Raw genomic sequence first — 27,514 nt, forward strand, 5'->3', positions numbered from 1 at the left:
GTACTATTTTACACGATTTATTGTTCTAGCTAATTTCCTATTGGATTCATGCCCAGAAAATGAAATAAATAAATGAAGTTAATATTATTTATATGTATAAAAATGTTACATTCTTCACATAATATGTAAAACATGTATTATTTCTAAGAATATTTAAAATTATGTAAAATTAAACCCAAGTATAACCATATCAGAACCATATTTCGTCGACCTTTCACTGGTCTACAGGTGTATTTACATAAGAATCCGACCGCTACGAGCATAGCGTTAGACAGTAATGGATTAATATCCCATCAGTTCACACCCAGAGTGGTCTTGAGCTCCTCGTGGTGTAAGGTGGAATTATCTGATGATTTTTCTTTAAATGATCAAGCCATCTGCTTGCTATTCCTTCTCGGGGTCTTGTGCCTTCCACACTGCTTTGTAAAACAACATATTTCCAAATTCTGCCCTTCCCTCCTCAAAATGTGCCCAAGGAACTGGAAATAGCTTTCACCCACACGGTAAGATAGCCGTTTAGTGATACTGTACTTAGTTCTAATCAGGATCCTCAAGTTCGCGGAATTCGACTGTCCCTTCGCATCTGCCAGCTTAATATTGAAAGCATAAACCGAACAAAATGTGAATAGTTATCTAAAAATTTCTAAGGCATATGGTTTCGATGATATCTATTCCATAGATGTCATTCTCCACAAAATGCATATTTCGCTTACGAAGCATTGTTGTTATCTATATAAATAAAATTGTTTCTGTTTGTCTGTTTGTCTGTCTGTTTGTCTGTTCCACCATCACGTCGAAACGGCTGGATAGATCTCAACCAAACTTCATATTTAGAGTATACTGACCCCGGGGAAGGTTTCGATATGCATATCATTTTAAAATCTTTGAAAAGACGGGGGTTTTATAGGAAAAACGGTTTTCCTCCATTTTCTCTTATACTATTATAGGCAAAATATCGAATTTGTCGTATAAGGACGAGACAAAGCTCAATTTAATCCTCTTGACGCAAAGAACAAAACTCAGTAAGCCCTACGGGCCCGAAAACCATGTTTTAAGGCCCTAAAACCAACCGTTACGGAGATATTGGCACCACACTACCCCTGCTCTAGGAATCGGATAAAGAAATGAACTGCCGTAACCATGGCAACGTCAGCTCCAGGATTCTAGAGCAGTGAGATTATGGATGTACGTTTGGGCATAGCTGTCAACCAAAATAGGTACAAATAAGACTTAATATCTGGGAAAAAATATACTGTTGTGTAAGGCACTCGTAGGACTCCTTTGGGCGGGGATGGAAAGGGGGTGAAGAACGAGTGTAAAAATCTATATAAATAAAATTGTTTCTGTTTGTCTGTCTGTTTGTCTGTTCCACCATCACGTCGAAACGGCTGGATAGATCTCAACCAAACTTCATATTTAGGGTATACTCATCCCGGAGAAGGTTTTGATATGCATATCATTTTAAAATCCTTGAATAGACAGGGGGTTTATAGGAAAACCAGAATGGTTTTTCCACCATCACGTCGAAACGGCTGGATAGATCTCAACCAAACTTCATATTTAGAGGATACTCATCGCGGGGAAGTTTTCCATATGCATATCATTTTAAAATATTTGAATATATGGGGGGTTTATAGGAAAATCAGAATGGTTTTTCCACCATCACGTCGAAACGGCTGGATGGATCTCAACCAAACATTGTATTTAGAGTATACTAATCCCGGGGAAGGTTTAGATATGCATATCATTTTAAAATCCTTGAATAGACGGGGGGTTTATAGGAAAACCAGAGTGGTTTTCCCACCATCACGTCGAAATGGCTGGATAGATCTCAGCCAAACTTCATATTTAGAGTATACTCATCCCAGGAAAGGTTCCGATATGCATATAATTTTAAAATCTTTGAATAGACGGGGTGTTTATAGGAAAACCACAGTGGTTTTCCTCTATTTTCTCTTATACTATTGATTTTCTGTAAACTTCGTTTACCGTACGTAAAACGTCTCTTCATTATAAACAACTTTCGTTATGTTCATAATTTACCTTACTCTTCACATGACGGAGAAATTTACAATTTTCTGCTGGTATGATGCTCTGCATTTAGTGACCGACAGACCGAGAACGAACCTACAGGTTACCATGGCAACGTCTCTGACTGCATGCCAGTAGGGAAGTAACGTATTGCCATTTTCCTCATCATGCTTTTAAATTCGTGGTTGTTCCTTGGGTAGATGGCAAGAGAGGCATCAATCGGCTCATCTGCGGGATATTGGCGGAATATCGTTGGAGGTTATAACCGCCCTCGAATAGATTAAGTAATAACACCATTAGTCATCTTCATATTTGTTTACCTAAGAATCACTGAACCTAAATTTCTCCTCTGTTAGCGCTTTATTATATCCATAACTCACGGCATTTATTTATTTGTCGTTATCCGGCTGTCCTCAGTTATAATCCATTTTCTATTAGTTTCAACATTCTTAACTGTATTATTTTCTTCCTTAATTACGCCGTATGTACGTGAATGCTAGAAACTACTGGATGCATTTCCACCAAGATTCGTATTTAGAATACACCTGTCCTTGATAGGTTTCAGGGCAAATATTGTTTCTAAATCCCTGAACTAACTGGGGGTTTATACGAAACCGAAACAGTGATTTTGCACTTCCAAAAAATATACACAACAAAAGTTTATGGAAGTCTACCTACCTTGGTAGAAATTAATGTCTAAACCTTTTTTTCTCATGTGCATCATTTCGATACGAGGATCAATAAGGGAGATATCATTAAAGGACCGTTTTTCTGTACAAGTCCCATCGGACTTAACTCACGAGCGGGTGCGTGTAAAGCGTATTCCTTACAACTTGAAAACTACTGAAGACATTCGAAACAAAATTTATATTTAGCATCCACCTGTCCAAAGGTAGGTTTTAAACGTAAATAACATTTCATGTTCCGGAATGGACTGGCGGTTTATAAGGAACCGAAATGGTGATTTTACTCTTCCACAATATATACAGAACAAGACCAACCTGACTGGAAATCGACCAAACCTGATGGAATTCCACCTCTAAACCTTTTTTTTCATGTGCATTTTTTCGTCAGGAGGATTAATAAGGGAGATATCATGAATGGTCACTTTTGCAGGTTAAGTCCAGCGGACATAGCCCAAAAGGTGTTTTACATGGAGCAGATTCCTTATCTATATAAATCAAATCGTAACGACTGTGTACCTCTACACTGACTATTTTGGCGAAATTTTCGTACAGCTTTCCGTTTAAGGGGTAATAATAACAATCTCCATAATTTTTGATTTCCTGAAAGTCCTAATTTTTACCCGCCTCGCCCAAAATCCACATTGTGGCATAATCTGCTAGAAGAATAAGAAGATAATTGAAATTTGACAAAATTATACGTTTTAGCCTGTAACGAATGAAAAATCCTATATCATTAAATTTTTCATTTTTTATCCCCGAAGAATATCGAAATATGCAGGCAATTTTAATGATGGTGCAGACCTTCGGAAATTCCTATCACGTAACGGATTGCACAATCTCCGTTCAATTTGGAATGATCTACAACCTTGGTCTTATGACTTTATGCCGTATCTGTATCCCTTTTACGTTTGATTTTTCTCTATTAATCGATGTTAAGTCAATTTGGAATTTTCACATGCATTATTCATACTTTCAATTACTTATATGAAATACAGAATCATCAAACTCTTCACGAAAATTGGCCCACTCAGTAGCCATATGTGAGCCAAATGCTACGTATGTAGCTGTCACATTATTATCCGAAAAGTAATGTAATGTGAGATGATCTTACAAAACCTTTACCCTGTTCCACGTTTCTAAATCTGACCCAAGAATAGATGACATATCATTGGACCAGCCATTTAGGCCACTAAATCCGGCGTGTCTTATGGTATAATCCTTTGTCGATATGACGTACGTTTAGTAGCAGTTAATCTGTAAATGAAGGTCTTCAATATTGTAAACACGCATATACTTTCGTATGTCGATCTATATATATTCACTGATGTCGATTTAGCAATCGAGAAAGGGTCGGTCTGCTATTGTAATCAGTACTCCCCACACCGACTTTGACTGGCAGTAGGAAAGGGTTCCTTCTCCAACTCCTGTGTAACTGTCATTAGTAAGGAAGGCCTACAATTGTAATGGATAGTTCCCTTCTCGATTTGACTTGCAGAAGGTAAGTGAGCATGCAGTTTTGTTTAAAACTCCCCTACCCGATTGTGTTTGGCAGTAGGCAAGGGTGCCCGCCATTATAAAGAAATGTACTCATCTAAAATGTGACTGGCATTAGGCATAGTGGCCTGCTATTTTGATGGAAACTCACCAACTTGGTGTGACTGGCAGTACGCTGGCTGGCAGTAGGAAAAGGGGCCTGTCATTATAATGATAACTGCACAACTCAATTTCGAGTGATAGTAGGGTAATTGCCTGCCATTATAATAAAAACTGTAATCTGTCTGGAGGTAGGAAAGGGGGGCTGCCATTTTAACGAAAACTCCCCAAATCGATTCTGTCCGCATAGTAGGCAATGGGGCCTGCAATTATAATGTAAACTTCCCAACCTGATTGTGAATGCCAGTAGGCAAGTGAGCCTGCCGTTATATCACAAATCCGTAACAAACACTTTACATTGGAAACGTACGGGGACCTCCCCATGCTCTTTCTCGGATAACGCTAAGAGACATGCAATTTTAAAACTATCTTATTTACTGCATGTACACTATTTACTTCGATATTCGAATACAATGTAGAATACCGTAGCGAAGCACGGGTACATTCGCTAGTATAAAAATAAGGAAACGTCGTCCACTCTCCTCACCGCTGAGAAGTACTTACCATGAGTGGGATATTGGTGAAAACAATCATGTCATCCAAGGAACCTCCAGAGCGCTCCGGTAAGAACTCGTATAGTCTTCTCGCCTGATACGTGACTGTTCCATTATCGTTGAACACTGCGTTGACACGAGTCATCTTCTCCCTGTCAAAGAAAACAGAAATCAGTTGAGAACTAAAGAATGCATTCTAATGCTCACTCAAGCAGCAAAAGCTAAACCTACGTAACTGTCACTCTCCGATCTTAATGAAACCTTGCATTAAAAATACTCCATTACTTTCCGGACGTCGTAATCCATTGAAATATTAATAAATCAAATATTAACTAACCCGGTTCGGAGAATATCAGTACTCAAGTTTCTAACGATCACCCCTTCTTGCGTAATCTGCACCTGGAGATTCAAACAGGGCACATCTTACTTTAGTAACTGTTTAACATCACACTAATGCCCGATTTCTGGAATGGTGAGATATCTGTCCAATGGCTATTAATTTGTTACAGCTGAGGATTCGACAAATCTTCGCTGCGTTGCACAGCGGAATAGCAGCTAACTTATCGAACTGATACGGTTTATTTATCTATTCCATGTTATTCTAAAATATGAACATTGTTTGACCACAGTACATCCATAAATATCGGGTGATTAACATAATTATATAACCTGTTAGTTCCTCGTAATGTAATGTCGTTAATTAAAAATAATTCCACGATAAAAGTACATGCTCACTGCCAATGCAAGTATGCCTGCAGTATGCTTACTACGATAAATGTGTAGTTATCTGTTATGCTCACTTACTGGCACTAGTGATTTTATGGGCACGAATACAGTCACAGATAGAAATATGATACTTCTCAGTAGTAGTAAAGGGTATCGTAATTAATGTTTGATCGAAAGGGGCAATGGAATTTATTTGTCACAGGACGCAAATTGTCGTCTATAACCTCAACAAAACGTATGACAGTATATTTATTTATCCTAAATCTGTCTTTGAATTCACTTTCACTACATTTCATTAAAACATTAGGGTGACGATGATATAATCGTGGTCGTACAAGAATGTTGCCCATTTCTACAATTTCTTCGTCGGAAGAGATGAGAAAGTCATAGAAAATTTTAACAAACACAATATTAGCGGCCGATACCGAAGTACTTCGTGCACACGCCTACCAGGTTAACAAATAGAATAATAGATATCTCCTCTCAGGGCCCTCTAAGTTAGCAGGCGATTTATCGATCCGATAGATGTATCTTCCGTTCGTGCAACACCAAAACACAAGTTAACAATTCGATACCGCTATAGGATCGATATCTCACGTTCCAGAAACCGGGCATTGCACTTGAAGGTTTATAACACCTCTGGGATAGGTAAGGGCCACCACGAATGAGGCAACCATGGCCTTAATTAAAGTATGAATGATATGAAATTTGAGAAAATTCGTTGGAAACCATCTTCACGATTGCCGACAGTTTTTGTAAATCAGTCATTAGTTCTGACACCCGAACCCCAAAATCGGGGTTCAAACCTCAGAGAGTTAGTCGGAGTTTCGCAGGGTGGAAAAAATGTATTCGGTACTCCTTGTCGTGCGATGTCGGCATCTAAAATATCTCTGGTAATACACTCCGTATTTTACCGGAAGAAATAATGTAAATTCGGCATTAGGTCACCAAACATTGATTACCTCGCTGTCATTTGGTAGAATGAATCGGAACATCGAAACTGACAAGCTGGCAATCTAAGTGGCATGAAACTACAATACACGCACACAGTAACCAATAAGGAATATTCGTGAACTATCTGGCGGGTACTTATCACATAGTTTGTAAATAAGTATGAATGATCCACTAGATGATAGTAACGTAAGTTTTAGCTGCCCGTACTGCCTCGTACATTTTTACTACATCAACAAAATCTGTTCAGCAGTTCAGTTCAGTTCACCAACAGTTCAACAGCAGTCTACGCCTCGACAATGTTAGTTCGCCGCGTGCGACGAAGTCGTACCTGCAAGACGAGACTATGTCCGAATGAAATACAAACTCTTGGACATAGAATAATTCCGGTGTTACGAAACTTACACATTTTCAGTGAGTAGAACCTTATTGAGGAACTTGTAAATATTCGAGTTCTACTCCAAGACTTGTAAATCACAGTATAATCAATGTGACATATGTCAGAACATTTTAAAAGTGAACTTAATTGAAAACTTTAACATTACGACTTGAGAGATAGAATATTTTGTTAATGGACTTTTCGTATTGCAAGTGTTCTAGTAGTTCACTTCAGTCATTTGAAGAATGCAGTAGTTATAAGTGATATGTTCAAGTGAATTGAACTTTGCTGATGGAAAATAATAATAGTAAGTGCTTCGTGTAGAATGCAGTAATTATAAATGCTATTTCCAAGTGAATTGTACTTTGCAAATAGACATTTGATGTCACAAGTTCAGTCGTAGATTGCTTCAGACATTCGTGTAGAATGCAGTAATTACTAGTGATATTTCCATTTGAACTGTGATTTACTAATTTACACTTCATCTCATAAGTGCTTTTGGTCGGTCGCTGCAGACATTCAATTTCATTACAAATTATAGAACATTTAGGAATCATTCTAAATTATTCCATCAGACACTATATTTCCTGATGCGATTAGGAATAAACTGTGCAGTTATTATTGCAAAAGAACAGTGTTCATTTCCAGTTTGGTGGGAAGACACCACGCAGGAGACGGGATTCATGCTTCGTATTTGTGTGTGTGTGTGGGGGGGGGGGGAGAAACAACCACAATTTTTGCACACAAGTGCAACTTATTTTCTTAAACTAGCATTCTGGTTCTAAGTCACAGCTGAGTCAATGATTAAATATTACGTTACGATTACGAAGTGCTGTGGTTTACGTGAAATCATCCCAATACTCGGGGGACAGTTAAGTATGGACACTCGCGTAACATAATCAGTGAGTGATTACCCCGCGCCGAGACCTTCTAGAATCAACCAATGATGCTTACAACGGATCGTATTTCCATGGTTCGACTGCTGCCTATAAGGGATTGTGGTCCCATGGTTTGGCTGCTGAACACGAGGGATCATGTTTCCATTGTTTGATTGCTGTTCTTTAGGGAGCGTGGTTCCATGGTGTAGTTGCTGTACACGAGGGATCGTGTTTCCATTTCTCGATTGCTGTTTTTAAGGGATCGTGGTTCCATGGTGTGGTTCCTGTACACGAGGGATCGTGTTTCCATGGCAGGGTCACTGTTCGACAAGGAGGATCTATGGAGACAACTTCACTGTAACCAGCACAATTGTAAAGTAAACCTTATGTGAACAAATTCAACTTAAAAACATATAAAAGTCATTGTAGTTAGGACCTCTCTCTGTACTCTACCCCAGGTCTACACCTAGTGTTCCCTGTGATTAAGATATCTTAAACTCTCCGAAATAACTAGTCGTCGCTTATCATTGAATAATTTCCCGGTACAATCCTTTTATCGTGAAAGGAAGAAGTTCTCCAAACGTTTTTGCGAGTGAGTTTTACACGATAACATTGATATTGACTTGCAGAGGCGTAACGATATCATCAACCTTCATGCGCTATGCCATAATCAGTTCAGTACCCCACTGTTCAGTAACATGATTAAGCATGCCTGGAAAAAAGCTATATTTCCAGTTGAAAGTGGTTTTTTGATGTTGCTGTCATTGTTATCTGGGAGACTAAAGATTCGAGTTGCTCATTTTACAACTGCACAAATGCACGATTCATTCAATGTACTTATTGTCGTTTACATTTGTGCTTAACATACTTCTACATCCAGACCCACAAACATGTTCAAACATATGTGAGGATAGCAAACATTAGTACAATACCCATTATTTATGGTTGAGTTCGATGTCGTATTCGTTATTATACCAATATCTATCTAGGTTAATAACCATGTATAATTACTGCTATGGGCAGTTAAAATTGTTACACTAAGCATTAATTATAGCTGAATTTTCCATCGTATTTTATTTAATACCATTGTCAGTGGTGTTGGCGTAGAATGCATGTGTGCCTTGGACCGCACAAAGAATCAATGCGCCCGTTCTTCAGGAGCTGAAGGTTTTTAAATCGCCTTTCTTCTCGTATCAATGAAAGCATACTCCAGTTCGTTGGACACATTGCGAGACGACTTGGAGAAAATTTAGAAAAGTTGATCATAGTAGGTAAGGTTGAGGGCAGTAGACCTTGGAAAAGGACTGCAACCAGAAAGATGGGGCAAGTGAAGACTGTCACTGGTTTATCTTTCCAAAGTGTCCTAAGTGAAACAGAGGGTCGTCTGGGATGGCGACGCTACAGCAGAGATGTGACCAGCAAAGACAAAACCAGTGTGATCACGATACTCAGAAGTGAATAAATCGACACTAGTGATGATGATGATGATGATGATAATGATGATCAGTCAGGCACTTTGTGAATGCTCCTTGTGAGACATTATTATTATTATTATTATTATTATTATTATTATTATTATTATTATTATTATTATTATTATTATTATTATTATTATTATTATTATTATTATTCACCCGTACCAGGTAACCAGCTCACTTGGCATTATATCTGGAATATTTTCAACTTGTAATCAGTTAATATCGCCCTGCTGCTCTTCTCCACATGTATGGATTTGATATGGATGCGGCTGTGGCTGTGTGCTTCACGAAGATGTGTAAAGCTCCTTGTTACGCAAAGGTCTCATGATTCACAGGAGAGAAAAATTGGCATTTATCAAAAATAGAATAAGGTATACTTTCTTTGCGTGTCTATATATTGGCCCAAATTTCCATCAGTACTAACGAATGGAATTCAAATTTTGTGATGTGTTACGTTACGTACACAAGCGAAAATAGATTTGAATTAATAAGGTACTTCTAGGTTTCCTAGGAACTTAAAACGTGGTACCAAGGGACCTCATATTCCCAAGATTCCTAGAAAAATATAGAAATTCCAAGAAATATTTTCTGGGGACCTATCTGGGGGAGGGGTTTCAAAATTGGAGCTCAGAAACAAAACAGTTTAAGTACGCAACTGTATGCTTTTTTTCATCCTGCGGGAGATTCTTTCAAAGCGATGTCGTATAGTTTTCGTGAGCTTGGATGTTTTCTAATGGTCCAACATCATTAACATAAAGCCCCAGACGGGGGAAATTTTCTAGTTGATAATGAGGAAACAATACACGATTGATGATTAAAGGAAACTCGAACAGAACAGTTTAAGTAAGGCAACTGTAAGCATTATTTTCGTCCTGCGGGAGACTTTTCCAAAACGATGTATAGTTTTCGTGAGCTTAGATGTTTCTTAATAGTCCAAAATAACTTATAACATAAAGCTCCCGGCCATTTTGAGGGAAATTTTCGAGGTGATAAGGAGGAAAGAATACACGATTTATGATTAAAGGAAATTCCATTGAAGTGATCCTGTTGGTTGGCAGTAGGCACTGGGTTCTGCTGCTGCAAATATAATTCATAGTAAAACATTAATATGGATTGATTAGGGTCCGTTGTTGTCCTGATTAATGAATGTCAGGATTGATTAAAATACACTCGCCACGTGACTTAAAGTATAGTGAATTGAGACGGTATGCCTCAGAACAGAAAGTGTGTAGACAAAGTAGTACAAACTGAAATCTATAGGAGAGAAATAATTTTCATATACTTATCTTACGGAATGTATTCTGGTTCTTTAATTGTAAAAGTGCTATGGACCTATTCAGCAAATGATCACGCAGTTCGAGTCACGTAGCTATCAGCTTGCATTCGGGAGAGAGTGGGATCGAACCCCACTGTCGGTAGCCCCGAATATGGTTTTCCGTGGTTTCCCATTTTCTTCACCCGTTTGTTAATGTCACTGCAATACAATCCATTTCATTGGAAAGTTACTTTTACCGTTGAACTTCTTTCTTAAAATCTATCTCCACTGGTATGGGCTGCAAAGCGTATAAAGTTTATGATAATATTGATTGCAATGGGTTACATAATCTATGGCATATAATCTTGAGAATGAATATAGTGCGGTAAATAAATTGAAAACTTCATTGTGAACATAAGCCGCTGTGATAATGGTAATTAGAAAATAAGAACCTGCATTCACCACATGTATTCTCACCTGTAACTGTTCCTTAATTCCTAATGTATGTACAGTTTACCTGAAGACGTATGGTCCAACTTCCTCCACCTTCAGTTTAGGTTCTTTGCCAAGCTCGAATGCTTCTACATTAGTGTAGTTGAACAACCAGAATTTGCGGATGGAATGGACTGGTGGGTTAATCCACTTCTGGAACGTATCGCTGCCGTTCCTCAGCACCAGTCTCTGAAGTAAGTAAACAAGGAATCAATCAATCAAACGATATTTCATTAATTATCCCATCAGTTGTTGAAATAAGTGATAACTTGAGAGGAAACAGTAGACCTTGGTAATCCAAAGAGCCCGGAGGTTAACCTATTCCTTATTTACTTCCCGAGTTTGTACGAGAAAATTGGAATCAAACCAGACACATCTAGTACCGGAAGCAATATTGCTTCTACCACCATCAATTTAGTTAGTAATAGTTATAACCGACAGTGTCCAGAAAATATTTAATTGTTATCTTTAGGATCTTCGGATATTATGATCAGCAATAAAGAGTTCTCACAGATGATAACCAGATTAATTCATGAACGATATAGAAAATAAAGCTACTTTAGAAAGTATTTATGTTTCCTATACTTTGCTTTAAAAACTAGTACAAAATATGTATGATATAAGGACTTAACAAATTAATTGCACATGAATTGGAAAATATTAACGACCCTAAAATATATGGGTACATAGACTTCTATATGGAAAAGTAGATAAGTGAAAATTACACAATTAAATAAAGCTATATACAATCCCTGGAAGTAACAAAAATCGTTTATCTCACCTTACTTAAAGGTCACACATAGATTATTTGAAAATCCTTTTGAACAAAATGCCAAATGTGGACATACAGTGTCCCCGAACAATTGGAAAGCGTATAGTACACCACAAAACAGCACAAAGAGTCCCTATGAACATATGCCCCACAATCGATCGTTTACGTGCTACGTATTTGTTAATTATTAGCTGCAGGGGAGGAGGTCGGGGGAGGGGGAGGGTGGTATTTCGTATTTAAGTTTGCATACAGACATGCCGTTATGGACACTGCAGTAGCCTACTTCGCGAGTGTGTGCAACAAGGTTGCCTGAAGTGTTCGAACGTCTCCGACAATTAATGAGGTGGCGTGTTCAGTCGTGCACTTAGGTGCATGGTGGACATTTTGAGGACTTCTTCTAATTGAAATGCAGTATGCATGCTGGTTCATGACCACAGCTACTCGACGTACGATAAAGGCTATTACTAATAGTTCCCGTACAAAGTTGGAAAGTCTATAACTCGAAACGATCCCCCGTAGGACATATGTTCATAGGGACTTTGTGTTTTGGGGTGAACTATCTATCCCCCTGATTACTACCTACATGTTTGGGAGCATGACGATGACATTATCTTCATAAGGTCAGTCATAAGCGAACTCACGCAAAGAGGTGTTTTTTTGTTTGTTTTTTTACAATTTGCTTTACGTCGCACCGACACAGATAGGCCTTATGGCGAGGATGGGATAGGAAAGGCTTAGGAATGGGAAGGAAGCGGCCGTGACCTTAATTCAGATACAGCCCCAGCATTTGGCTGGTGTGAAAATGGGAAACCACGGAAAACCCTCTTCAGGGCTGTCGACAGTGGGGTTCGAACGCACTATCTCCCGAATGGAAGCTCGCAGCTGTGCGTCCCTAACCACACGGCCAACTCGCCCGGTAGACGACGCAAAGAGTAGACGGAAATTAAATACATATCTATCCCTATACAATCCCATACTTTAACTGAAACCAGCGAACTACGCGTTTTCGGTGTTATTCCGAAGTAATTTGAAAAGTTTCATCACGACTTCGGACTACCTACGACCCTCACAGATGACATCATCACTTTTGTCTTAATAGGTCATTTCAGATTATATTTCACTATGTGAGTGCTTACTCACAAGTTGCATATCAATAATAATGTCATTGGTTCACGTTCCACTAACTATTTTTACGATATTAGATTGCTGCTTTCACGGTCCGTAATATATTGTAGAGATGATAACAAGCTTTTGAGCTTTTGCCGTGTCAAGAAAATAAGGAGATATTCTTTACATATCTCTGATTATTAGAGAAGCCTTCCTCGTGAACAGACGAAATTTTCTTCTGAAGACGCCGAGCAAAGTTCTCTGCGAAACGTAAAGAATTTCACCTTGTTTCCTCGACAAGGCAAACGCCAAAACGTTTGTCATGTCTACTTTTACGATTTTCGAAGATACCGATGTGCCGTATTTTGTCCCGCAGGAGCTCTTTTACGTGCCAGTAAATCTACCGACATGAGACTGACGTATTCATTTGAGCACCGTTAATACCACCGGACTGAGCCAAGGTCGAACTTGCTAAGTTGGGTTCAGAAGGCTAGCTAATTACCGTCCGAGCTACTCAGCCTGGCAAGTTGCATGTTACTGACCTGTAAATAACTCTCATTTATATAAATACCATAATGCACTTATCGTTATTATAGCAATATCATAGGAGAGTATACTGTGTCCTTTGGGCTACCCTCTGTTGAGAGGCAGTAGTACTGTATATTAAGCAAATTTATGCTCATTTAATTTAATTTTAAAATTTACATTTATAAATACATCAACAGATCGAAATGAAATAGAAATTATTATTTATTTATTTTTTTACAGATTTTAATTTTGGGTGCGCTCTTTTCTTAATAATAATTATCATGACAGGTCATATGAAATACTTGAGATATAGACTATTAAAGTCTTTTTTCTAAGATGTTGTTAATTCAATTTTATATAACGTGGTTCTAAGGAATCCCACCGAGGAATCTCTTAAATCAGTCATTCCCAAACTGTGGTTCGCGGACCCCTAGGGGGGCGCAACGATAATCCAAGGGATTCGCGATAATAATGTAAGTTGTAAGTACTTAAAGAGCGAAATGTTATTGTACGCACAAAATTCATAGACCATTATACTTCTTTTTCTATCGCTTTTCCCACACCTGCGGGGTCGCGGGTGCGAACTGCGTCGCACATGTGGATTTGGCCCTGTTTAACGGCCGGATGCCTTTCTTTACACCAATCCTATATGGAGGGATGTAATCACTATTGCGTGTTCCTGTGGTGGTTATAGACCATTATACTAAATTTAGGAATTATGTCTTCGCTGATGTAGAACCCTTAACTTGGCCCATAGATAGGACAAGTTAGCATCGGAGAAAGAAGAAATACTACAAGGCAGTGTAAGTGCTATAAATGGGAAACACTTCGAATTGCTAGTATTCACACTCAGAGCATATTTTCCTCTCCTGTTTGAGAATATCTCGTGGATCAGAAATATCTTCTTTGAAACTAAACATGAATTGCCTTACCTTGAGAAAGACCAACTAGCCGAAGTATCTTGGCAGAGAGAAAGTGAAAAATAAATTGAAGTGTGTTATGGGTGGACAGTGAGGTGGAGTAGCACGTTTAGCTCCAGGAAGGTCTATGAATGTATCGCAACTTCACGTCTCTGATCGACTTTTGTGTCCATGATATCCCCTATACCTTACAATGTGTAGAAAGGAAATACACTAGAGCCCCGTTAATCCGAACCCCGTTAATCGGAATGTCCGGTTAATCCGAACTGAAATATTCAATTTTTTAAAAAATTATCCTTATTGAAATAAAATAACATATTATAGAATGAAGATTTACTTGCAATTTATTAGTCATATTTTACTAGAATAACATAATTACACATCATAAACCATCAATCACTGGTCGTTTATCTTTACAAATTCTGTTAGTTTATTTTGCCGTAGTGATTGGAACCTGCTTGAAGATGCAGTGTTAAACTAGCGTCTCATAAACATCACATCAGTGGGCGTAGCAGCGGAGTGTTGCTCGACGTAGCGTACGGCAAGTTCTAAGGCGGCCGCGGCATCTGAATGTGATGCTAGTTGTACTGTACTCTATTTTCCTCAGCTGGTTGAGGCGCTGGCCTTCTGACCTCAACTTGGCAGGTTCGACCCTGGCTCAGTCCGGTGGTACTTGGAGGTGCTCAAATACGTCAGCCTCGTGTAAGTAGATTTACTGGCATGTAAAAGAACTCCTGCGGGAGAAAATCCCGACACCTAGGCGTCTCCGGAAACTGTAAAAGTAGTTAGCGGGACGTAAAAACGATAACATTATTATTAGAAAATATCTTACGGTTAATCCGAAAATTTCGTAATCCGAACAGACTCCGGTCCTAATTAGTTCGGATTAACGAGACTCTACTGTACTGCGTTTACTGCCTATGATGACATACCTGTGTGAGTGTACCTTTTCTGTTATCACATGAATGAGAACGACGTACAGAAACAGAGAATGTAGAGTCTGATCTTCAGTTCGAGTGACTACACTTGTAAAACGCTTAGTCTTTGGATCCAATAACCGCAACAAGTGAATTTCCTCAAGTAAGTTTCCAGATCCAGACTGTTGTAATTATGAGCTAAGTGCCACACTGCTTTATAATTTATGTGCATGTATACATTGTGCTTATATAAATGAAGTAAAATTAAATTTTTAAAATAAATATCAGCACGGTATAATTACAAAATTCTGTTTTTTTTTTGTTTACTGAACGCAGTATTATGTTTTGTGGCTAAGGGGTCTTTGAACATGCATGTAATATGCTCAGGGGTACGCAGAGACAAACAGTTTGGGAAACCCTGTCTTAAATATTGTCGCAACAGTAAAACATACACAGAGTTAACGGTTAACATTATATACATTTAATTCTTCAATATGGATTAATATCACCTCCTTCTTTTCTGAAAATCTGACTGTATGTGTCAGATAGTTTGCCAAATAGGCCTATTTATAGTTAAAAATCTTAATTGTTATTTAATACTGCTGAGTTCTCTTGATATGTTAATGTGTTCTTTCTTTTATAATAAGACGATTACGTTACTGGCATTGAACGTCACTTCCAAAGCGAGTCTTCTGCTTATCTTGCACTAAAGCAAGCATATCAGCTCGCTCGTAAGTGCTTAACTTGTCAATCACTGTTGAATACAGTCCAGCAACTGAGAACTGATTACGATGTGCAGAATGGTCGAACATGCCACTGATGGAACGGACTTGTAAGTGAGAGAAATGACATTCCATACTGACACAATAAGATATACACTTTCACCCAATAACTATATTATGTACTGTTAACATTGATGCTTTCACGGCCTGTACTTGTACGGGTTATGCCGTGTCGAGAAAACAAGGTGAAATTCTTTACGCTTCGCAGAGAACATTGCTCCGCGTTTTCAGAAGAAAATCTCGACTGTTCACGAGGAAAACTTTCTACAGTAATGAAAGTTTAAATTTAAGAGTGCTTTACCGCTGATCACTGTAGTGGTACGCTCATTCGTCACCAGATGGCTCGCTCTATGATAGCACAGCGCTCCGAGCGGGAGCTGACAACATTAAGCTCCAATTAAGATGTTCCTATCACATCGTGTGTGTGTGTGAGAAGTAACAGAGAGAAAGAACATCAGACGAATCAGGGACGAATGTAATAGAAGAAACAAATATAAAATAATAAAATAAAATAAAGTGCAACGAAAGACGCCTAGAATAGAACCGGGCTGAAGAACGGAAAGAGAGTGTGAAAATACTAGAGGATGAAAATAATGTGAGACGGTATCGGAAGTGGGGAGGGGGGCATAATCGGTGTGCAAACATTATGAAAGTATGGCACTTAACACATAGCCTGGAATGAACCATCTGGTGACGAGGAACGTACGAATTTGGAAAACACCGAAACAAAATAACAATAGTGGAAGGATGGCTGGCAACAATGTAGTACCTAATTGATAGCCACTGTCCCTGTTTAAATGGTTAGTACCTTTACGCATTTCCACAGCTACCCGTATAATCCTATACTTGCAGTGTTTAGTAGGGGTAAGAGCTGGAACATCTTGGAACGTGACATCATGGCCCGACGATAGGGCGTGCTCAGCTGTTGCTGACTTGTCTGGCTGGTTGAGACGGATACTTCTTTGGTGTTGCTTGATACAAGTACCAATAGACCGGCATGTTTGGTCAACGTATAGTTTGTCTCAGTCACAGGGTTTTTGCACACCCCAGGGTGTAATAGTGGAGGCGATTTTTCCTTGCTTTCACCTAAAGTGTGAGCAGTTTAGCGACGGTGCCAAACACGGTTTTTATATTGTGCTTGCGGAGGACCTTGGCAATTTGAGCTGTAGTATTTTGAATGTAATTCAGGTAGGCAGTTCCCTTCACTACTTCTTTCTGTGAGCTTTGGTTAGTTGTCCCTCTGGGATTCAGGGGTCTGTGAATCTGTACATCGTTGTAACCATTACCCTTGATCGTGACTTTGAGTGTGTCATCTCCTGTTGGATACCTGATAGCTCACAAATTCGTCTTTCGTTGGACTGGATTGCTGCATCAGATAGGCGACCGTCTCAAATAGGACCAATATTTGGACATTCTGCAGAATATTACGGTTCCGAGTGTGAAAGAGCGCTATCCTGATGAGGTAATACAGTTCGTGCAAGACAACTCCCCAGTCCACATTTTAAGCTCTGAATATCAGTGTAATTTCAATTTCCTACACGCATTGTTTAGTGCGTGTGCTCAAAGCTTATTTTTTTAAACTTACTGTCTATTAACATTCTGTGACCTCTTCGAGGCTCTAACTGGGCTGATGGTAGAACAATGACACTGTCCCGTACAATTTTTTGATTGAAGCTACATCCTACATATAAAGGACAGTGGTGCCCATACCATATTTTGGTTACTGTTATGGTTACACGTCCCTTTCTAGGACATTCTTGGTTCTATTTGCAAAGAAAACCTACATTCGTTGTTTGAGTTATTTGAAATTTGAAATTGCGGAACGGCTGATTTGCAGTGCAAATGCAGAGTAGAATACTGAATCTGTTGATGAATGAAATAAACAATACTTTTGACATAATTGTGAATATAATTATAATTTTATCCACATAATTAGATACTAGGCCTGAAATGGCATGTTTCTAAGGACCACATACGTCCAAAATGACCTGCGAACTCTGGATGAAGAAACAATCTCTTCTATAGATAGTCATAATAGCAGTAATGAAACTCCAGAAACTGATATGTCCACCATCAAACGTTGGCGCAGAGTGTGAAGGGGATATACATGACCAAGATTTCATGCTGTATAATGTTTCAGCTTCCATTAAAAAGGATACAAAAGTATTTTAACCATAATATTCATAATATGTTTATATATTAATGCACTGTGAGGCTTGAAGACTGAGCGGTGGAAGGCATAACAGTATTCAATGAAGATGTATCTATCTACGTATTTATTCCAAAATATGAACATTGTTTGACCACAGTGTAACGATATATATCGGGCAATTAACATAACTGAGGATTCGTCGTGGTGACCAGACGACATCTCGTAATCTGCAGGCCTTCGGGCTGAGCAGCGGTCGCTTGGTAGGCCAAGGCCCTTCAAGGGCTGTAGTGCCATGGGGTTTGGTTTGGTTTTAGTTTAATTAACATAATTATATAACCTGTTAGTTCCTTGTAATGTAATATCGTTAATTAAAAACAATCCCACGATAAAAGTACCGGTATATGCTCACTGTCAGTGCAAGTAGGCCTGCAGTAGGCCTACTAGGATGAATGTGTAATTATCTGTTATACTCAGTTACTGGTACCAGTGCTTTTATGGACACGAATGCAGTCACAGATACAAATATGAGTCTTAAAGGGTACCGTAATTAATATTCGATCAACAGGGTACAATGGAAAATTATTTGTCACAGGACGCAAATTGTCGCCTGTAACCTCTACGAAACCTATGCCAGTATATTTGTTTAGTCTCAATCTGTCTTTGAATTCATTTTCACTATACTTCATTAGAACATCAGGCCGACGATGATATAATCGTGGTCGTTCTACAATGTTGACCATTTCTACAATTTCTTCGTCGGAAGAAGATGAGATAGCCATAGAAAATTTTAACAAACACAATGTTAGTTGCTGTTACCGAAGTACTGCGCACGCGTCACCAAGTTAACAAATAGATATGTCCTGCTCAGGGCCCTCTAAGTTAGCAAGCGATTTATCGAACCGATAGATGTATCTTACGTTCGTTCAACGCCAAAACACAAGTTAACCATTCGATACCACTATTGGTTCGATATCTCACGTTCCAGAAACCGGGCATTAGAGACTGATACCTTCAGACACAAACACAATGTTATATCTAAGCTTCCTGGTGTAAGTACTTACTGTTGTGTGTTATAATGGATTTGACAGTTACTAATACCGGTAAGGCAAATGGTTATATGCACAGAAAGTATAGGGGAAGTCAACATGAAATCGTCACCTGGGTGTGTCTGAAGGAGAAAAACAAGTCATGTCATGTTTTGGTAACATACAATTCTGTAATCGAAACAGACTTTCAACGTATTAGGTCGTGTTACGTACATGTAGTACGTGTTGAAGAGATGTTAAGTAAATTCAATATTCACATACAATTCTGTAGATGATACATAAATTTATACCATTTTATTTCCTATCCGGCCTCTCTTGGTCAACCCTTGTTCTCTTCCGACGCCCACGGTACGATGTTTGCCTAGCCCAGGCAGTCTTGCGTCTTCACATCCTTCTTGGTCTTTCCCTTCTTTTTTTCCTAAAAGAGAGTCGGACCTACTCGACTGTTTTTCTGGTTAGTTTTAAGGGAGAATGGTGGCACCGTTCTACTTTTTCACAAAAACAATAATTACCACTGTACCGGGCGGTACACCTCTACACCGTTTATTTAAAAGTTGCGCCAGTTGAAACTCCTCTTCTGGAGGAAGGTGGAACTTTATCTATTCTATTAATTCTCTACTTTCTCAGAAGATGTCACCACGTGGAAAATTTTGAGTTTTTGAACTGTGTCACTTTTGATGTGTTTTGTTTCGCTTGAAGTAAGAAGTGTGAACTTTCTCTTCTAGAGGACACTACTAAAGAATTACAATAGTGCAACCTAGTGCGAAATCAAAGAACTATTTTGTTGGAGAAATTTTAATTTCAAGAGTTTGTTCTTTGTTAAATTTCTTTCTGTCATGGTTTAAGTTGGCTGTATACCCCTCTTTTTCCCCTTATTTTGGATCTAGCCAATCCCGAATTTCTTTAATTAATTTTCCACCAATAATGTGTTTCTTCTTCCTCTATGTAGGGGTTTCTTTTCCCTAGCCAATAAAAACTTTGAGGGAGGGTGTTTTATTTCCCCTAACGCCTAGAATCTTCCGCGAGAGGATATAAACTGCTGATTTTGGGGTCTCCGGGCCACTTCTGTTCCATCTTTCAGTGTATTAAGTACATAGCAGGAGGCGGGAAGCGCCTCTTTCTTCTTCAGCCGTTCAACACCAGGTAATGGCCTATTAATAACTTCTTTTCTTGCTAGGTCGGCAGTTTAACACTCGCGGCGGGTTCGAAGCATTTCCATCATGTAACCTTTTCCTAAAATGTAATTACTCTTTTCATCTTTTTCTTGTAAAGCTACATATTGGGATAGAGAGTGCTAACCCTCTCGAGCTCCCACTCACAGTTGTTTTGAGGTGAACTTATTTTCTCAAACTATTCTTCGTTTATGTAATGTAAAGTGTTCTTCTCTAAGTCACCTCTGTAGCATGGGATTAGCCCTTGCGTTAGCGGCCCAGAGCCAGATTAGGTTTAAAAAAAAAAAAAAAGTGTATTAGGAGTGCAAGATCGCCTCCTCTTAAATTGTTATTTTAGAGGTCATGTAATCAACCTTCTTTTCATGTAATAGACCTCTGTAGGTTGGGTATTTTACCCCTGTGAATACGTCCTTAGAGGACAGCTTGAAGGTAGAGTTTGGTGTGGCCTTTGAGAGGCTTAAATTTTAAGAGCGGATCGCTCTTTTGGAAAATGGAGTGTCATATGCCTCGTGGAGGCTTTTCTGTGTAATTCGGAGCCAGGGGCTCCTAGGGATGAATGGGGTTTTCTGCCCCTCTGTTAAAACTTGTGTTTGTGGTAAAACTGAGCTGATCGCAGAAGTCAGGGCGTGAAGCCCAAAACCTGTAAATATTGCATCTCCCCTTGTTTTGCTACATTGTACCTGCCATGTCTGTTATTGCTTTGTTTTTGAAAAGAAAATATAACCTAGTTAAATTTTAAATTACTTTTACATTAACTTTGATTCCGTAGTTTGAAACCCATTCACGCCCGCACCTTCTTACGCCTCTACCTACCGCTAAAACACGGTAACAAGTGGTAGCAGAGCGTGGTTGAATGGGTCTCAATTTAGCCCCTTTTGACGGCTAAACATTGCTTTGATTCGAACTCTAACAATTGTCTCAGTTGCTGGAATTTTTGAGTTTTTCAAAATTGTTCTGTCATCATGCCCGGCCCTCGCGATGTTCTCCTCCTTAACTATTTGCGCAAAGAGGAGTTGATATACGAGTTAACTATCAGAAATGTGCAATCTGGAGGCACGGTTGCAATCGACACCAACAAGCTTAGAGAGTCCCTTGATTTGCCCATTTCCATCCCCAATTTGGGAGAGAAAGAAATTGATGACTCTCTTTCCACGATCGTCGAGAATATTACTGGGCTAGCATCTGTAGTCAGCTTTTTTGATGAAAACGATCCGTCTCCTAATCAAATTAAGCGTGTGCAAGGCAGGCTGTATCACTTTGCAAATAGAGTTAATGATCTGTTGTCTCTAAAGGTGAATGACGTTCAGAGGAAGGACGCTAATACGCTCCTTGAAACTATTTCTGAATTGTCTAGTAAGGTCACTCAATTGCTAACCGGCGAAGTTCCTCCCAAAACTGATCAACCCGCCACAGTGAACGTAGGTAGTGATGAAGAGCCTCCTCAGGGAGAAGTCAATAGGATAACCGTTGCTGCTCAAACTATCTCTGCCCCATCGAACAACGAATCTGAACGCCGTGCGTCATTGGGTAACATCCGCTCTGAATTAACTTCTTTGCCATTGAAACCTTTAACGACTATGTCACCTGGGTTCAGTAGCTTGCCTCATCCATTGGCAATGTTGCTTAGAGGTATCTCTAAGTTTTCCGTCAACACCACCAGTGATGTAATTTCATTTTTAAGATTTCTAGTGGAATTTCAGGATCATGCTCTGGTTTTTTCTCTTTCGCCATGTCAAATTTTGCAAATTATCTATCCGTATGCTATTGGTATTCTCTCTGATAAAATCGTAAGAGCCATTGCCGAGCAATCATCTATTGAGGATTTCCATGCCCATTTGCTAGCTAACTTCATCCCGGCTAGGGCCAGGTCCTCCCTGATTCAGAAGTACTATTACCGTGTACAGCGCTTGGATGAAAACTTGGCTGATTTCATTCAAGATATCAAATTCTACACTAGGGTGTTTGCTCTGCACTTTCCTGAAGATCAGATTGTGCAGGCTATTGTAGAAGGTATTTCGCCATCCTACAGGTCATATTTGTGTTTCGCGGCGTGTCCGCAAACCTTCTCTGAACTTGAAGCATTGGCCGTCTCAGCGGAAGGAGTTAGATACGCCGATTCTTTGCGTGTCGCGAAAGAACCCCCGCCTTCCTTTAGTAACACTCGGCCTCCACCTCGCCGACCAGTCAATCCCCGTAAATGTTATGCTTGCGGGTCGCCTGAACATCTGCGGAATAAGTGTCCTCTGATCAAGTCAAGTGGGACAAGGAATGGAGCAGGGTCATCACAAGGCTGTTTTAAGTGTGGGGCCTTCTCACATATCGCCAAGAATTGCCCAAACTCAAATAGCACCCCCTCCTGCTCAACTTCTGGTGCAAATTCCAGCTATTCCAATAATAAAAAGTGACTAGTGGCGTCGGCTGAGCCGACTAATCCATCTTCCCGAGACTTAGCCCCTAGTAAACAGGTTGTAAATGCAGAGAACGACCAGCCTTCAAATTCATCTTTTGAATGCCCTAAAGAGTGTCTTAGGATTGCGGCGGATACCCCCGCACCTGTTCCTTTTCTTAAGATTGAGTTAAATAATGAGCCTATAACAGCTCTCTTAGATTCAGGCAGTGTTTGTTCCATTATTTCGGCTGATTGGTATTCTAAATTGAAATCTGTTTGTAAACTCCCTGACTATGACTCATCTCCTGTTAAATATGTTTCGGCTAATTCATCTCCATTAGAAATTCTAGGTTCCTTACATGTCAAAATTCGGGTTTTTAAATTTACATGGAAGATCAAATTGTTTGTGGCCAAGCGTTTGCCTTGCCCCATCATATTGGGAGCGGACTTCATTTCTCACGCTGGTCTTGTGCTCGATCTCCAGAGTAGGTCGTGCACATTCAAATTTGCGTCCAATTGTAGAATTCCCTTGTTAAAGTGTAATTCTGTATCATGTTCATCTATTTCGCCTACCCAGGATGAGATGTTGTTAGACCTTAGACATCTACCTGAGGAGCAGGCTGATAGTATTAGGAAACTGTGTCAGTCGTTTCCCGAGGTGTTCTCTGATACTCTTGGTGTTACTGACCTTATTGAATACAAAATTGAGGTCACGGATTCAATTCCTGTCCGTTTTCCACCGTATAGGCTATCTCCACCTAAAATGAAGGCTCTGAAAGAAATCATCGATCAGATGTTGAAGGATGGTATTATTAGGCCCTCTAAGTCAGCGTATTCTTCGCCTATTTTTCTAGTCCCGAAACCCCAAGGAGGCTTCAGGCCTGTCATTGATTACAGGGCTCTCAATCGGAAGGTGGTGTTGCAATCTGTGCCCCTTCCCGACCTTCATTCTTGCTTTTCATGGTTTCGTAAGGCCAAGTTCTTCACCATCTTGGACTTGAATCAGGCCTATAATCAAATTCCCCTTGCCGAAGAGTCTAAACATCTTACAGCGTTTGCCACGGACTGGAATTTATATGAATACAACCGCGTGCCTTTCGGGCTCCCCACGGGGGCAGCTGTGCTCACTAGGCTACTAGATAGGGTCTTTTCCGACATCAAATTTGAGTACTTATATCACTACTTGGATGATGTCGTCGTATTTTCCGAAACCTTTGAAGAACATCTGGATCATTTGCGAGAAGTTCTCAATCGCCTTCGTAAGGCTGGGTTAACTGTTAAGTTGTCCAAGGTTGCCTTTGCTAAGCCCTCTATGTCATTCCTAGGGCATATTGTATCACCTGATGGTGTAGCAGTCGATCATTCTAGAACACAGGCCATCCGTGATTTTAAACCTCCCAAGGACATTAAAGGTATTGCCAGGTTCATTGGCATGGTGAATTTCTTCAGGAAGTTCATTCCTAATTTTGCTAATAGAGCGGCGCCCTTAAACCTTCTTCGTAGGAAAGGCATCAAATTCGAGTGGGGACCTTCTCAACAAGCCGCTTTTGAAGATCTGAAATTAGCTCTCTGTAATGCCCCTGTACTTGCTATGCCTGATTTCTCGAAGAAATTCATCGTCCAAACCGACGCATCGTCGTCAGCAGTAGCTGCAGTTCTTCTTCAAGAGACTGAACTAGGGAGGCGACCCATCGCCTATGCGTCTAGGACATTGTCAGCTCAAGAAGCAAAGTACTCCATATATGAGCTTGAAGGTTTGGCAGTCTTATTCGCCTTAGAAAAGTTCCGTCTCTATCTGGAACACGTCAAATTCGATCTGGAGACAGATAATCAAGCCTTAAGCTGGGTCTTAGGTAGGCCGCGTCGTACAGGTCGTATAGCCCGTTGGGCCATCCGTATTTCTGCCTTCCAATTCGATGTACGGCATATCAGAGGTACTGAAAATGTTGTTGCCGATGGACTCAGCCGTATGTTTCATAACGACGTAGAGACCCACGAACCGGTCGACAGTTCATCACCTTCCGAGTCCATACTATCTGGTGTTAATGCCATCTTAACAGATGCTCCCATGCTTTTTAGGGATATTGAGAAATACCAACGTGAAGATCCGACGCTGGCTCCGATAATGGAAACCCTTTCTTCTGGGGAACATGCTGTCCCTTATGTTCTGAGGAATGGTGTTCTATGTTGCCCTTCGAGGCATGATAAGTTGATGAAAGTTGTTGTTCCAGCGGTTCTTGTACCTATGATCTTCAAATACTATCATGAGACCCCATTGGGGGGGCATCTTGGAATCTTTAAAACTCGTGAAAAGATTCGTGAAATGTTCATATGGAAAGGTATGGACGGTGAAATTCGGGAACTTGTAAAAGCTTGTAAATCTTGTTTGATCAGTAAACCCACCATGTCCACTAAAGTAGGCCTTTTGTCTTCTCATCAAGCGTCGCGCCCCATGGAACGCCTGTATATCGATTATGTGGGACCCTTCCCCCAGTCAAAGGGTAATGCCAACAAGTTCATCTTTGTGTGTGTAGATGGTTTTACAAGATTTTCCTGGTTATTTCCGACTAAGCTGGCTACCGCTCAGTCCACCATTACTTGCCTAAATTCTATTTTTGCTTCTTTTGGTCCGTGCCAATACATTGTATCTGATAATGCTAAAGCTTTTACATCAAATCTGTTTCGTAAATTCTGTTTTGACTTGTCCATCTCTCATGTAACTACATCTGCTTATTACCCTCAACCATCTCTGGCTGAACGGGTTAACCGTAATCTCAGGTCCGCACTTATTGCCTATCATCATGAAGATCATTCTAGGTGGGACACGTCCCTGCATTGGTTAGCTTTTGCTTTGAATTCGGCGGTTCATGAATCTCACAAATTTACTCCAGCTTCTTTGATGTTTAAGTTCGTTCCCAACACGCCGCTCTCTAACCTCTGGTCTCTGAATGACATTCTGCCCGAGACAATAGATCCGGACAACATTAAAGATCTTTGGAAGAAGGCTAAAGCTAATCTTAAAGTATCTGATGAAAAGGTTAGGGAAAGGTATGATCGTGGACGGAGACCCACCACCTTGAAGGTAGGTGACCAGGTTATGGTCAAAAATTTTGTTCCCGCGGGCAAGCTTGCCCCCAGATTTCATGGGCCTTGTATCATTCTCGATTTTCTTACGCCGGTTACCTTATTGCTAAGTAATCCAGCCACCGAGAGGATATTTAGAGTTCACCTGTCCCAGGTGAAACCGGTGTAATTTCTGTGTTAACTTGCTTCATATTATTTTGAAAGGATATGAAGGTTATATTTTTTTTTTTTTTTTTGAGTTTCACTTTTAAGGCATTCTGCCCCTTCTGTAATATTTTGGTTTTAGATGTAAGCCTTGTGTAAAACCTGCCCCGACCCGTTAAACTGCCATCCTGTTCTTGCCACGGCCATTACCACGCTCCCGTCTCCTGCTCCACCTTACACTGTGGCTTCATAATAGTAAATGCCATGGATATCTACACGCCGCTGGCCCCTCAACCTCTCCACAAGCCTGTACCCTCAAAGAAAATGATTGTCCAACACAATTCTGCCGCCTAGCTTTAATGTTTCAGCGCCCCCGCAGCCGCGCAGCGCCGTGCAGCGACTGGGGAGGGGGATGGGCCCCCTCCTCTCCAGCGAGGACGACATGTGCACGGCGAGCCGGAGCTCACCTCCCGGCCAAGGCTGATGTGCGGCGCACGACCTGCTACATGCCCGCAGCCTGTATCTGTTCACCGCGGGCGCGGCGTACTTCAACACCTCTGCTCCCCTCATAGTGCGGGCGAGCGGTATCTCAGGGTACTTTTGGGGTCCGAGCGGCCTCCGTTGGACGCAAGCTGCAACGGCCGGTCCGGCCATTCGACTCAATCTACATCTACTACATGGACAGTCACCATAAGCAATAACTACACTTGGAAATTCAACTTCTACAAACATAAAGACTTTCATTCACCTGCAACAACAACATTTTGAAACTGAATTAAGAAATCTTGTAAATGCTTCTGCTATCTATCTTCGTATCAACATCATTACTTGGACTTTGTTTCAAACTGATTTCATGTGTCACCCCTGGAGGAACTTTTGGGGGGGGAGGTCTGTACCGGGCGGTACACCTCTACACCGTTTATTTAAAAGTTGCGCCAGTTGAAACTCCTCTTCTGGAGGAAGGTGGAACTTTATCTATTCTATTAATTCTCTACTTTCTCAGAAGATGTCACCACGTGGAAAATTTTGAGTTTTTGAACTGTGTCACTTTTGATGTGTTTTGTTTCGCTTGAAGTAAGAAGTGTGAACTTTCTCTTCTAGAGGACACTACTGAAGAATTACAATAGTGCAACCTAGTGCGAAATCAAAGAACTATTTTGTTGGAGAAATTTTAATTTCAAGAGTTTGTTCTTTGTTAAATTTCTTTCTGTCATGGTTTAAGTTGGCTGTATACCCCTCTTTTTCCCCTTATTTTGGATCTAGCCAATCCCGAATTTCTTTAATTAATTTTCCACCAATAATGTGTTTCTTCTTCCTCTATGTAGGGGTTTCTTTTCCCTAGCCAATAAAAACTTTGAGGGAGGGTGTTTTATTTCCCCTAACGCCTAGAATCTTCCGCGAGAGGATATAAACTGCTGATTTTGGGGTCTCCGGGCCACTTCTGTTCCATCTTTCAGTGTATTAAGTACATAGCAGGA

The 27,514-nt window shown here is 40.2% G+C and overlaps 1 protein-coding gene across 1 annotated transcript in view; it reads right to left on the reverse strand.

Annotated features, from left to right (window-relative positions):
- LOC136869341 (scavenger receptor class B member 1) overlaps positions 1 to 27,514 on the reverse strand; it is a 161,563-nt gene that overhangs the window by 51,336 nt on the left and 82,713 nt on the right. Inside the window, exons 3-4 of the mRNA XM_067144844.2 lie at positions 11,049 to 11,212; positions 4,875 to 5,016 (exon numbers count right to left, since the gene is read on the reverse strand). Of these exons, the coding sequence (XP_067000945.2) occupies positions 4,875 to 5,016; positions 11,049 to 11,212 (306 nt within the window). The remainder of the gene's footprint in view (positions 1 to 4,874; positions 5,017 to 11,048; positions 11,213 to 27,514) is intronic.

The sequence above is a fragment of the Anabrus simplex genome, chromosome 1 (assembly GCF_040414725.1).
Source record: "Anabrus simplex isolate iqAnaSimp1 chromosome 1, ASM4041472v1, whole genome shotgun sequence".
NCBI lineage: Eukaryota > Metazoa > Arthropoda > Insecta > Orthoptera > Tettigoniidae > Anabrus > Anabrus simplex.